Here is a 15,057-nt window from a genome sequence, read left to right on the forward strand (position 1 = left end):
ATTTTTTGAAGGACAAAAGGCCAAACTGAGTGGGAGCAGCGGCCGTGGCCATCATAAAATTCCTGCCCTGCTTTGCAGTATAAAGAAGTGGAGAAATATACATGCAGAGATTTAGGTCTGAGGTCAAAACATGGAATGAGCACCAGCGTAGCTTGCTGGGGAAGAGGTGAATCTAGTGCCACTACGGCAGTGATGATGGGCACTGATGTAATCTAGGCAATTTTCAAATCACTTCACAGCTTCAGTGCATTTCCTCCAATGGGTGCAGAGGATCAAATTCTTCTGGATACTAGTGTCTCTTTATACTGCCAGATATAAGTGATGCAATTATACATGTCTTCGCAGCACATTTTACTGACTAAATTCCATATTTGAGGGTATGAAAAAGACCATAATTAAGCCGTCCAATGTAGGGCATGGCTGAATGTAACAAGAGATCAGAAACGGCTACGCGTAGTGGTATCTCTAAAGTGCAGCCCGGCACTGACGGCGCTTCTCTCTGTCGGACACACAGACTATCACACAGCACATCTCTGCGTCTCTCTCTCTCTCTCAAATAAAGACACACCAAGTGCTACAATTTTTCCCAAAATCATGGTGGAAGTCATACTTCAACATGTGTGCATACAGATGCACATGGACTACAAAGATAAACATACTGTCACTGAAGACAGACACTGACACGATGGAGATGTTCTAAAAACACACCAGTACATCATTCTCTCTGTTGCTCTCTACATTTATGTCTCTTCTGTGTATCTCTCCAAGTACTATAAATAGCATACACATACACACACTGACACAGATTCACACACAGCTGAATGAATACAGAGGGGGCGTATCTCCTTGTCAAAGTCAAGAGGAATCCTGCATGCTATTACAGATTAAAAACAATGCAAGTGCATCTTTGTGTGCAAAGCGTGTGTGTGTGTGTGTGTGTGTGTGTGTGTGTGTGTGTGTGTGTGTGTGCCCTTTGGGGAATAAAAAATAAATCAGCTGGTATGTTTTGCCCTCCCTACTGTGTAGAGCTGAATTTGCATTAGGTAGATAAACGGAATGAGTTTGAGATGAAATCAGAGAGATAGCGCTGTGAGTGTGTGTGCACATGATCAAACTCAACACTGATCCTCCTTGCATCTCACATGATAGATTCCCTCCTTTCCTGTCACTCTCCGCCAATCGTTCTCCTCCACCACCGCCTCAGCCCACTGCCAACTAAATAACCTGTTAGTCACTGAAGAGAAAGGCCATTGTGTTAGCCTATGGAAGGATTTCAGCTGCCAAAGCCTTATCATGAGAGTGTATGAAACCGCAATCTCCCTGTGTTCATGTCTGTGTGTGTGTGCTTATGTAATCTATGTAGCCATGTCACCGCATCGAGTGGTTTGTCACCTCGTGATCTGCCATAAAAGCTAAGCACCCAGACAGAACTGTAGCAAACAATGCCACCATATCTGAACGCTTTATAATTTAACACTTCATCGGCAGCAGATAGGACGATACGCCACCCACATCTACACACACATACAAAAACACACACGGATTTAGACTTTGGAGAATGGAAGGGACCTCCTGATGCCTATCGAGGCCTCAGATGCCTGCATCTTGGGGAAATGGTTTTCTCCACAGATAAAGCGCACACACACAAAGACAAACACACACCACATTCAGAGCAAAAGCGATGGCTGCCAATGTGAATCCTCTGTTCCAGAGCGCGGATCCTGATATCATTCATTCTCCCTCTGTCTGTCTGTCTTTCTCTGTCACTCAGACGCTCTGAGGTGTGTAAGATCATACATTCATCATCTCTCCAGAGCCTCCATTTTCTATCTGGTGCGCACACACACTCACAGTCAAGCAGGCAACACTTTTGTCCCCTCTTTTATCAAAAAAATTGAGGGATTTGGTGGCTAAACGACCCAATGCACCCCTTGTCTCTCTCATCTCGATATCACATTCATTTCATGCAATCTTCTTCGTGGGCTTTGCCAGAGGGGCAACCATTATGGCTCACTGTCTCTCCACTATGGCTGCACTATCATATCAGCGGGGATAAATACAAAGGATGGGGTGTGAGGCATTTATAATTCCCCTCCTGTTTCAGGTGAGAAAATGACAGCCATTAGACCCTGCTCCCTCTCTTCTTTTCACAATAGGGAGAGATGGAAGCTGCTAAATATAATCCTGCTTTTAAAAAAGGCCAAGATCACAGATGTACTTGATGTCTTAATGTGTGGAGGGAGAGATGAAGATGTACTTGATCATTTACTGTGGTGGCACAATGGTATCCAATTATATATGCAGTATATGTACAGTCTGTGTGTGTCTGTGGGTGTTAAAGGGAGAGAAGGAGGAAGCGTCTTTGCTTTAAGTGTATTCAGAATTTCCACTTGAAGATCTTCGTCACTGCACTGAGGAGATGATAAAGCTCGACTTTGTTTTTCTTTCCTCCTTTTCTCTCCATCACCCCTCCTCCTTACATAATGCCAGGGGCCTCTGAGTCAACCTGCAGTGGGAAAGTGATCATTTAATAAATCTGCAGAGACTTTTATTATTAACTAATTCTTCTGCCTCATCTCTGTTCTCCTCTTTATCCAACTCTTTTCCTGCCCCCTCCACTTGTAATTAAACAGGGATTTCACCTGCAGCCAAACTCCACCACTCCAAATGAACAGAGAGAGGGAAATTAAAGTGATAGTCCAATCCTGCCTTACAGCCTGTAGGGCACGCTGAACTTCTCTTATCTTTTCTCTTCTTCCCCCAGGCTTTTTTCGTCTTTCTCTCCTTCCCCTGGTGTGAGTTTGTTCATTAGTTTGGCACAATGCTGCCAAGTGCATCATTACTAGCACTGGCAGGGAAACAGGGATTAATAAGAAATAATTTAACTAAAATATATGTAATGCGGTGTTAATTGGTAATTTTTAATATTGTAAGTTAGGAATGTTGTGTGCATGTGTCAAAGGAGTTGTCTCCAATTAAATATCCTCAAGATATGCCAGATAATCAGCGAAAATCATTAAACCTGAAAAAGTAAAATCAATATTCATATACTTGACAACGGATAAGAAAAAAAAAACCCTGACCTGCTGTTATTGCAACATGTCTTGTAAATGGAAACAGGCTTGACACACTCAAGCAATCAGCGACCACAAACTATAGTCCACAGGGCTAAATGAAACCACACTTAATTGGTTCCACTCTTACCTCACAGAGAGAACCGCTGCCAAGAAATCTTACCATCAGGAACAGGTTGCCCTCCTATTCCCTCCTATTCCCCGTAAAAAAGGAAAAGTGTATTTTTTGTTTTGGGGCCTCTCTTGCAAAAGATATCTTAATCTCAATAAGACTGCCTAATAAAATCAAGATTAAATAAATAAATTCCATCCATCCATTCCATCAGTTTGTAGATAATACACAGTATTTATTGCCCATGGTAATGTCAGTGTTTATTTATTACAAGTAAGGAAACAACAATCTATTTCTTCTCAACTTCACCCCTAAATTTCCACTCTGTCTCTCATTTTCTTTTCTATCTATCACCTAAAGCCAATAACTCTGTCATTTATTCCTTCATTTATTTACTGCTACCTCTGTGTCTCTCTCTTGTCCACCTAGGTGCCACCTCTTTTCCTCTCCAGCTGGATGGAGGACTGATTGTCATGGGAGTCAAATGAAGCGAGGGACACATCAATGACCCGCTGCCTCGTCACAGCTGACGTGCCGCTCCATCCGTCAACCACCAACCAACGGTGTTATATCATAAACTCAGTTAACAGAGCGGGCCGGTGGCTGCGAGTGCAATATTGTTTTCATTTGACGTTCTCAGAGGTCAAATGAGAAAGCCATCCATTGCGCTGTCAGGATTGTCAGCGCATGACAAACGACTCGGATACAATCAATCATTTTCACTTATCTTTCCATTCCAAAGAGGGTAAGGCCCCCCGTACACACACACACAAAAAAAAAAAACAGCTAAATAGCTTGAGGCAGTTCACTAATAACAGTTTACAGATTAGAATTTCCTGCATGAGGCATACTCGGCTATATTTTTACCATCTGTCACTGCTGCTATGTCTGTGCTGACCAAAAAAGCAAGCTGTAGCGTGCTCAGCAACAAAACTTGCCCTAACACATGTTAATGTTTTCCCGTTACACTGTCAGCTGGAGACATGATGGATGTCAAGGTAAAGTGCAGTTAAGGTGTGTGGGCTGAGGTCTGACCCTTTGGTGCACAAACAGGATTTGCATTTAGTCTGCCATTTCTCCCGCTGGCAGGCAGTAGAAGTGTAGCAACACACACACACACACACACACACACACACACACACACACACACACACACACAGAGAGAGAGAGAGACTGTGGTTAATTCTGCATAGGCCGCATCATCTTGGTCTGAGGCATAGCCTGAGCAAAAATAAGTCTTGTATTACACAGACAGAGTGCACAGTTTGGACTGATTCCATCAGGAGAAACATTGACAAATAGATGCTGATGATGACTCACATGAATGTCAAATTGTCTGCAAAATATCTGTCTTTTATACAGTATAATGGCCTTATAGACTCACAGCTATCTGCAATTGGGGAAGAGAGAGTAATACTGATTCAGAAATACAAAGCAAGTGAGAACAAGGGAGAGAACACAAAGGTAGAACTTCAAAAAGGGAGTCTGAGTGAGCCAAGAGTTCACTCCAACCTTGTCTGCCCCACTTCGTTGACATTTTTCAGAAGTGTGTCAGGCAGCAATGGCTGCAACATATCAGCTCTGTTCGCTCGCCTTGTTAGACCACAGCAGCCTGCAGCTAAACTGGGACACAACATAATATGCACATCTAAACACCTTCATAACTCACAGCCACACACTGGAGGGGTGAGGAAGCCACACTGTTAAGGGATGTGGTAAAAAGTTTCCCGCTGATAGAAATTAAAGGATTCTGGTATTAAACGTCTTTGATGAGATGTGAAGACGCGATACTTCCACAAATTGGCTTGTCGGATTTCCCTCAGGGGGTTCAAGACAGAAAAAAGCATTTGACTTTGAACGATCTCACCCCACTATAGTACACACTTTCAATAATTCACACTTACAGATCTGCATTTGCTATGCTGAATATAAATAATTTAGCACCATGAGTGTGGCAGTCCCAGCACTTTGGAGCAACAGTTTATATGCAGCATGTAAAAGTGGGTATATGTTGAAAAAAAACGACTTGAGCAAGAAAACCATGTAGGGACATGTTCGATAAAATCTAACTCATGACTGATGTAACAGTGTCTGGCAGGATGAGTTAATGTGTTTTACTGGGTTGCTGGAGGGGAATGGTATGGCTATGGGAACACTGGAGGCTGGATTATATGACTAAGGCACGACAATAACAGCTTGAACTGCCCCCAAATGTCCTGGAACTCATGTCAAATCTCAGCACAGCCAGACACGGAGTAATTTACTCTGCAATCAAAATCATATTCATTCAAATTACTTTCTCATGATCGGCTTCAAAACAGAAGTTGTTTACACTGCGTTCCATTTCACTGCTTAGACACTACACTAGATTAAAACTACACATTCACGGTAGAGTTTGAAAGATCTTCTGTTTTTTAAACTTATTTAATCAATAAGATTTTCCTACATTGATTTTTGATGTTTTGCAATAGAAATCTTTCACCTCTCTCTCTGCTGCCTTGTATCACTCAGCTAAGCCCCTCTCATCAAACCCACAGTTTGAACGACACCAGTTGCCCTACAAAACGTCATGCCTTTTGGGCTCATTCTCCACACTATGACCTACACCAAGACCCTGGACCCTCTAGCCCAACTCATCTTCCTATCTTTCCACCACTGCTCGCCAAAATAAGAGTCGCAGGACTAATTACAGTAAACTAAATTTTGACTTGGTATTCTTGGTATTATACAACTCCAGCTTTAAATGTCACCAATTCTTTTGCAGAAATATTATTTGCTAATCCGAGGAAAGGCTGATGAGACATGTTCACACACTTGTTTTGTACCATAGGCAAATGGGGTATTGGGAATTTATCAGAAGTTGCAGAATTTTCTGCCATTGAATCAGGCTTTAACAATCTGAGGTGACATGCACAGGCATCTGCATTTGAAGAACAGCATACAGAGGTGACAAAAGTCCATGCATTCTTTACTCAGGTAGATGTACAGATATTTATGTAAAATATAGACTTTTATTTATAGACGTTTATAACACCTACTAAAAGCAAATGCTTTTTTAGTGTCTGATTTTTACTTTTAATTTATATGCTGAACTAATGATGAAATGATTCCCCACCTCCGCAGACACCACCACATTCATTCTACTCAGATTTTCTCATTGTGGCTGACAGATGAACCAGCATTAACAGCACAGTTACATTGTACTGGAGCACAGCACCAGCTCATATAACAGTGGGATTGACCTGCCCCTGTCACTCAAACACCAACCCCAACATCCATAATAACAGCTCATTCTCTAATCTGACTGTCCTCCTTATACCAGAACATCTATTTAACCCACTAATAAGATGACTCGTGTGTGTGTGTGTGTGTGTGTGTCTATGTTAGAGCATGTGCGTGCATATGGGAGAGTGAGAGAGATCCAATTAGAGGACAGCCAATCACTGGATTAATGAGAGAACAGGGATGACAGATTACTCTGCTAGTGGGGACTGGTGAAGAAATGCAGGAATAGAGGGTTGGGGGGGGTGGCATGGGTTAAAAATGACAATGTGCTGCAAGAGAGGGTTAGAATTGGAATAGAGATGGAGAAAAAAAAGAGATGAAGAAAGAGGAGCAAGGAACACAAAAGGCTGAATCCTCATTCGCTTTACAAATCCCCTTAGAAATGAATAGGGGTTGTACGAGCAAAAATCTATAATCCCGAAAGAAAAACAAACCTAACAAAGAGGACACAGTAACAGGATGGAGGAGAGAGAGAAAGAAAAAGCAATTGGAAGGATGGAAGAGGAATTTAATGAAGGATGAGAAAAATACAATGACTGGGCTGCGGAGAGCATTTTTTGCAGTGTACACGATAATACATGGGTATGTGTGTTTGTGTTTGGCCAGCTTTCTCTTCTCTAATGAGTGTATAATGTGACACAGACAAGCAGGGTGCAGTGTGACTCTCAGCGTGACGTCCCTCCCTGCAGCTGGAGTTATACCTCTCTGTCAAGGTGTGCCAGTGGTCACAGTAATTTATTCACAATTAATTACACATATCATTATACAGTCATGCATTATCAGATTCTTTCAGTCCATATAGATCCAAAGTAATCATGTCCAAATTCTTTTATTTCTGGATGGAAAATGATGATACTGAAGTTTGTACTGAAAAGGCTTTGCTAGTTAGATCTCAAAATACACGTTTGTCCATTGATGGATAAAAAATTACTGAGCTGGGCAGCCATTAAATAGCCTGAGTAATTATGTTTGCTTTCTTTAATTCACTTTCTGATAGAGAGCGATGATTGCAGCGGGACAAGGTCTGCATTTGTTTACCGTTAATGAAAAGCAGAAGTTTACGGAGCCTTTCTCGGCTTTGTTGTCTTTACCATCAACTGCTAAGATCAAAAATGGGAGCAACTCAACTCACAGCTATGAAGGTCTCCAATTGGTCTTTGTCTAATGGTCTTTAACTTAAACTCGCAGCCTTTGAATCTAGTATGAGAACATAAAAAACAGGGTTTCCTCCAGCCAAGTTTCCACTGAACAAAACATGGAAAAGCAGTTTGTAACGACACACTTGCTGACACGCACAACCTACACACCAAGTTATACCTTAAAGGGGTTTGCTACAAGTTTGAAACAAGTCTGTCACTTGTATAACACATTTCAGTTTAAAAATATTGTATAAATAAAATTTTAATAAACTCACTTATGCCTGCTGGGAGTCAACCTTGGCCTTGCCTTTTGCAATACACTGGTAGAAACCCTGCAAAATCCCCATCCCCATCCTCAGTGTTTGTCCATTCTGGATGACTGTAGAAACATTGTGGTGCAACATGGCAGCATGCCATGGACCAGCATCCTCTGCAGATATAAATAATTCTTATTTTCAGGTGATAATAAACCAATAAAACAAACTTATGAATATTATATTACATTTCTGTCATATTCTGCCAATAAAGCCCAGTAAATCTTACACACTGGACCTTTAACGTCCACTCTCTGTCCCTTTCCTGACCCTCTTGTCCTCTCTGTCCTGTACTGTATTCTCACATCACCTGGGATCCAGAGGAGGTCTGTCTGTTGGGCCTGACATCACCAATCCCAAGGAGAGGTTTTTGAGGCTAAGAACAGCAGGAGAGGAGCTGTATCGACCAACTCTGTTCTCAGCCTCCCGTTGTGGGACCCCCCTCCTCTTCTCTCTTTCTATCATGTGTTTCCTCCTTCTGTATTTCTCCCATGTTCCATTTATCACACTGTCTCAGATTGTCTGGGTCCCAGGCCCCAGAAACAGCAGGTGGCCCTCTGCTATCGACCAGCTCGAGGTGCTTTCATAGCGTTTGCCACCACTGGGACTAAGGAATGTGCATGCGTGTTGCCTGCTATGCCAAAATATTGTTGTTGCTATGTGTTCTCTACATTTGAGGTGAAGTGATTTGTGCTCCTCTTCAGTGATTGCAGACACTTGGAAACAGTGTTGTGTTTAACAGTAAATCAGGACAGGTACTCCTGACAACAAAAGCAGCGTTTTTCAGCTGTTGCACTGAGGTCTTAAAGGAGACCTTTTCTTATTTTCTGTCATAAACCGTTCAAACTCTGCCATGTTCAAATTAAACCTGGCTAAAGGGTCAAAAAATGAGGCAAACATATGTGAACATTTCTTTCAACCTCCGACAATGGGTTAACCTTGGCATATGTGGATTTATTTGTATGGACGTCCCCTCTGCACAGGCATATGTTTGTGTTCGGTTTGTCTCATAGAAAATGCTGGTGTTGGTTTTGAAGGAGTTTGAGGGACATTTCAATACATTATGATAAACAGTAAATTAATAAAATTCAGTGGCTATATCTATTTTCAAAGCTAAGGTGGTGTCCAGAAGCTCTGGGTGCTATACTGACCTATCTCTGTGCTAAACAGCCAGCTAGTGTCTGAAATAGTCTCTAACAATGAGTAAAATTCTGTCCGTTAGAAAAGCTGAGAGAGAACAGCTGGAGGATATCACAGGGACGACCAGAAAATATTTTCTCCATGAAATATAATCCAGTTTCATCAAAATCAGTGAAGAAAGTTGTGTACAGTAATCAGTGAAACGCAACAGCCAACAGTAAAATAGTTTGTTTCAGACAGAAGGGGAATAGAGGGGCTGCATAAAGAGCGTATATACAATAAATAAGGGTGTTTTTTAATAACTGTAAATCATGGAAAGCTGCTCTTGTGAAATCCCATTATGACAATACAGAGCTCAACTGAGTCTAGAATACAGAGAAATATTGCATTGAAATGAGAAAAATATCAGTACTGGTCAATTTAATTCAGGAAATTATCAAATATTGGTAATAACTTAATATACAAATCTAGCAGAAATGTTATAGTCAGTTAACAAACACCAAATCTGTAAAGTATATCAATGAATAGATGGAATAAAACCACTTTATTCACTCTTATTTTGTTGTCTACACCCTTCAGCGGTAAATGAGTGTCTTAATGTGTGTGTATTGTGTTCATTAACTGTGCTCTATATTTGTGTGTATGGTAATTCCCAGATGTTCCTCCTAAACATTTAGTGGAGGTCAGGCCTCTAACTAGGCTAATTGACTAATTACTACGAAGGCCTAACACACACACAAACACACACACACAGGACCACTACTGGCCAACAAAACTCACTTGGTTCACTCACTTTTTTTTTTCCAATATAAGCTAATTGGCATGCAAATTAAAAATGCTAAATTTGTAACACGATGTTGGGCGATAATAACGAGACATAAAAGAATCCAACATAATGGGAAGAAATGGGAATTAAGTATTTCTAACAATTCATTTGTTATTCTGTAATATATTTTGTAAGCCCAATTACACACACTGCAATCCAAAAGAGAGAGAGAGAAATTCTCACATTGCTGGCTAACAGATTTGTACAAAAGAGTAATTGGATGTAATAGGATGCCATGACAAAATAGCATCCTAAATGTCCTTATTATGTTAACTTGTGTCTCTCCCTCCCTTCGTTTTCCATTCTCTGTGCAGATGGAATGACTAAGACCTCAGGAGAGGCAATGAGCGCTGCATTTGAAAGGGCACCTTCAACTCACTGTCTGTCTGATATTTAAAGTGCTATCGGGATAATCTGGGCTCTTAAAATGTGCATGCATACACACAAACACACACAAACACATTGCACTACACATTAGTAAATAGTGACACTTTCATGGTGCCAGAGAGGTCTATAATCCTCTGGAAGCTGCAGACAATATACAGGGGTAACTAGGCTATCGCTGCCAACAAAACACCAGTGGCCTTCTGTGATTACGGGTGGCAGCAGATAAAGAGGCGGGAGAGAGGGTATGATATGCATATTATCTCAACTTCCGAGCTTTTGCAATATTATAACAGCCACATTAATAATGAACAATGAATGGGGCTACACTGAACCGAAAAGAGAGAGAACCACCTTTTTTTTTTTTTGATTGATGAACCTGTCTTGGAGTGATTTGATTAGTAGCCTTTTTTCAGCATTTGATGAAAAGATAATGCTTGTGTTGAATGGTAAGAAGTCTGTGTGTTTATGGTTTCCGTGATGAATTAACTCCTGGAATCATGACTCAGTTGGACTAATTTCCTTGTAAGGACATCAAATAAATGAAATTATTCTGCAAAGGTCTGGTTTATTTTTTCAGAAAAAAGGGACAAAAGGTTCAACACTTTGTGGACACGGTCACTGTATCTTTCAGAGTCTGAAAATGATTGGTCTGCACTCAGTGACAAACTGGGATTTAAAAAAAGATAAAACGTCCCTGGCATTTATAACATACAGCAGACTAATTCCAACCAAAACAATAATTCTAATTTCTGAAAAAAACACACTGAAATTGGTCTCTTTCACGCTGCACAGCAATAAAGTGGGATCCACACAACCAAGAATTTGTTTTATCACAAAACAGATTCATCGGTTTCAGGTATAAGGCTGGTAAGGCACCCAAAATTGTCCACCCTTGTCGCAAAAGATTATAAGATGAGAAATTGCAATTTTAATTAGGCTAGAAGACGGGAAGACCTCGCCATGCGAAAATAAAAGAGCTGACAACAACAAACACAATGCTAGCGAGGGCTGCTACAAACAATATTCAGCTCTACACAATTTTATCCACATTCTCAAATGGATTTCAGATGGCATCGGGCTTTTTTAATTCCTCAACGCCACCCATGCCAGCTTTATAGCTACAATATAACCACTAGTTTATAGCTACACTGTATTCTACAGTAACAATAATTCAGGCTTACCTTCACGTAGCCTGGTTAGTGCGCATGAAAGGAATTTGCTCTTTTTTGCAACCTTATCGTTTGTGTATCACATCGTCTGACTCTAGCTTCAGGATCACTTTTTGAGTTACCATAACTTATCTATAAGCATGAACACCTCCTTATGCTGGCAAGACGTCACTTGATAGTGTAAAGTTAGCAACAAGGGCATCATGGGAAAAGAAGCTGGACTATTTATTTTAGAATCACATAAAAGCCTGGCAGGGTTGGAGCCTGTCCTAGTGAACACTGGGTGAGATGCAGGGACGCCCTGCACAGGTCAAGGTTAAGGTTTCTAAGAAAAACAAAATCAGGTTGCCTGATCTGCACTCTACTGAGTGCATTCCTTGAGTTAAGAAGTTTTTTTTCTATGCAATCAGACATTCATCTTTTTCATTTTTGAGCGGCCCAGGAGGCCAGTAGCTCGGGCGGCCCTTCTGGCATTTGCCAACCTTGCCAGATGGACAGTCCATCACTGCCTGCACTATTTATCCTGACAATGTTTAGCGCAGCGTACACATAACTCATTATTCCCCCACATACTGTAAGACATAAACATGAACAGCTTTCTTCTGTACATGTATAAATTATAATGCAAGTACATGCTTGCGGCTGCATGTCTTTTGGTGTGTAATATAAAGAGAAAGTGAATAAGTATCACAGTGAGTCATAGGTGTATGTGTTTGTGTATTTATGTGAGCACAGTATGTGTGTTACTGACTTTCCGTGATGCTACTTTAGAGGTGTTCAGTCTCTCTGTGTCCATTACATAGAGTGCTGCTATTTCGCTTCACATTCCATGTCATCAAAGCTACTAAGAGAGGGAGTGTGTGAATCTGTATGTGCAGACACACACACTAACACACACAAGTGGACTGAGACCACTCTCCTCTCTCCCGATAATTCAACACATTTATTCATTCCAGCTCTCCCCTCACAGTCTGTTTCTGTGGAAATACACGGTCATAGCATCCAACAGTCCATCTAATCCTTTTCTCTCCTCCAGCCATGCTGTAATGAAATCCTCCACACTACACCAAAGGTTATTCTACCCTGTGACATAACAAAATGATAAATGCCAGTGGTTATGATATTGAGTCAGCAGGGGGGGCTTTTGATGTGTGTGTGTGTGTGTGTGTGTGTGTGTGTGTGTGTGTGTGTGTGTGTGTGTGTGTGTGTGTGTATATGTGTGAGAGTGTGCGCCTGACCTGGGTCTCAGACATGACATAGAGGTAGTGGTGGTCAGAAGAGAAGGCCATGTCTCGGAGGATGGGTCCATTCTCCACCGCTTGCACTGTCTCATACTGGAGAGCACGAGAGGAGCCGTCCACCCGGATCTGGAAAAAACACAGAAGGACATTAAGAATGAATTTATCTAATAAACCCTAATATTTCTAATCACTGTAGGGCTCATGTTGCCTCTCAGGTATTACAATAACAACATTAAAAAAAAACATACCAAACCTAATATGAGGCAAATTTCCAAAACAGTTTAACTGAATTAGTGCCGACTGCATAGAAAGTTATGAAACTTATTAATTTTACTTTACAGATATAGGGAAAAAAATGAAAATGCAAAACAACTACTGTATCTCAGTGTCTTCTAAAGTAGCCTTTGTCAGGACCAGGGACATTTTTGTAATTGGTTTAGCTTTTTGAACTCTACAACTGTGTTACCAGTGTTATCCCAGAAGAAGTGAAGAGTACAGAATAGCCAGCATTTAAAATAAATGAAATGGACTGAGCTAATTACAGGGCTAGAAATATAATATGGAAATAAAGAATAACTGAGGTAAAAAAGGGGCAAAGTGATAAAGAGTAATATTGCCTTCCTCAAGGAAAGACTGGGTAATGGAACAAAGGTGGCGTCTAGGACAACAACATGTGCAATTAGGGATCAAGGTATCATTAAAAAGGTACTTTTGAACATTATTATTGACAAAATTGCCCATCTACCACATACTGCCTCAGGATTTTCACATGCATCATAGCTCTCAGTGCTGTGTCTGAGAAGCTCATCTTTCTCTATCGCAGCTTCAGCCATTCAAAAGTGATTACGGTAATTAGGCATCTGGGCAAGAGGTGTGGTCTGTGGGCCCCTAGGTGTGTTTACTCAGCAGAAAGTGCATGGAATTGGCCCCACGCACGCTTGGTGGTGTGATGGGAGCGTTGTGGGGTTGTGCCCGAACATCTGCTTACATCGTCACACACGCGTGCGTATGCACAGGATGTGTTCCAAATGATCCTTTCTAAATCTGGTCCTCTCGCAGTAATTTCCCACTAACACACAGTTCTGACACATACCTACCCCAGCAACTTTCAACACCCAGTAGAATACAAGCACGCACACACACTCACAGACCCGTGTGGGTTTGCCGACAGGTGTGGAGCAGGTCTTGTTAAAGTTGTGATGACTCTTGGTAGTTCTTTGTGCTCTTCAGCACTTAAGGGTTTGCGGGTAACAGGCACGAACGGGAGATAATTGGACAGGAAGCAGATGGTCGAGCAGACAGGTGAGTCACTATATGATTAATTATAATGCGCTGATGACAACATACTCTGTCAGCATATCATTAAGAATACCTCTCTGCAGGCCCGCCTTAAGCAGACATCTCCTCAAGGTTGAGACACCTAAACTATTATCAATAAGTAGACTGATTCCTTTTATAAAATGCTGCTGTACCAAATGAAAACAGAACTAATCTATTTGTTTGGGACAAAAATTAAAGGTGTAATGTAAGATATTCAGCCTCACTAGATGGCAGTAAACAACTATTTGCTATGTAAAGATATAATGGAGTAATAGCCTGCTGAGCGGTGAATAAGTTACATACTATTCATCATCACTGCCTAGTTTCAGTTTGGTCTGAGTTCTGGGGGGCTCCATTTCCAAGCGGGGCACAAAACTGCAGCTGGCAATACATTACTAATCTCACAGTTTGATCTGGGTTTTGTAGCAATTGTCTCCAATAAAAAAGCTCACATTTGTTTTGTTCTGAGATGCCAGTCCTCCACAGCTACCACTAGTGGCAGTAAATGTCACTTACAGCACCTTTATTCCAGTGGCTGTTACAAGTTCAATTAAGAGGACCCAAATGCAGACAACAGGAGGCAGAGAGATAAACCAAAGACCAGCAAAAGCTTACATGAATAACGAGGAAGAGTCCAAAATCCAGGCAGGGGAAGAAGAAATCCAAAAAAAAAATCCATACAGGGGGGAATCAAAAACTAAAGCAAACAAAACTCCAGGAAACACTGACAAAAGAGAAAAAAACTAAAGAGGACAAGACACAGGATAAAATACACTAGGGAGGGGAGGATAACAAGGCACAAGTGAGGGCAGCCAAAGACAGGTGAAAATAATTAGTGATGACAAAGACTGGAAGTAAAACCAAAACACACGAGGGAGGACCAGAAACTACCAAAATAAAACAGGAAATAACCAACAAAATCCTTTATATGTTTTTTCATCTTCTTTTGTTAAGATTCATCGTTACTGAAGGATCAAATAGTCACATTAAAATTATTAAAGGGAAGGATGGAGTGAACAACAACTCACTCATTGTACCCCATCATAATTA

At 41.1% G+C, this 15,057-nt stretch overlaps 1 protein-coding gene across 1 annotated transcript in view; it reads right to left on the reverse strand.

Annotated features, from left to right (window-relative positions):
- The window catches only part of plxna4 (plexin A4), a 311,022-nt gene that overhangs the window by 116,734 nt on the left and 179,231 nt on the right, over positions 1–15,057 (reverse strand). Inside the window, exon 4 of the mRNA XM_084711313.1 lies at positions 12,685–12,813. Coding sequence (XP_084567439.1) covers positions 12,685–12,813 — 129 coding nt within the window. The remainder of the gene's footprint in view (positions 1–12,684; positions 12,814–15,057) is intronic.

The sequence above is a fragment of the Lutjanus erythropterus genome, chromosome 22 (genome assembly GCF_056507025.1).
Source record: "Lutjanus erythropterus isolate fLutEry1 chromosome 22, fLutEry1.hap2, whole genome shotgun sequence".
NCBI classification, from domain to species: domain Eukaryota; kingdom Metazoa; phylum Chordata; class Actinopteri; order Lutjaniformes; family Lutjanidae; genus Lutjanus; species Lutjanus erythropterus.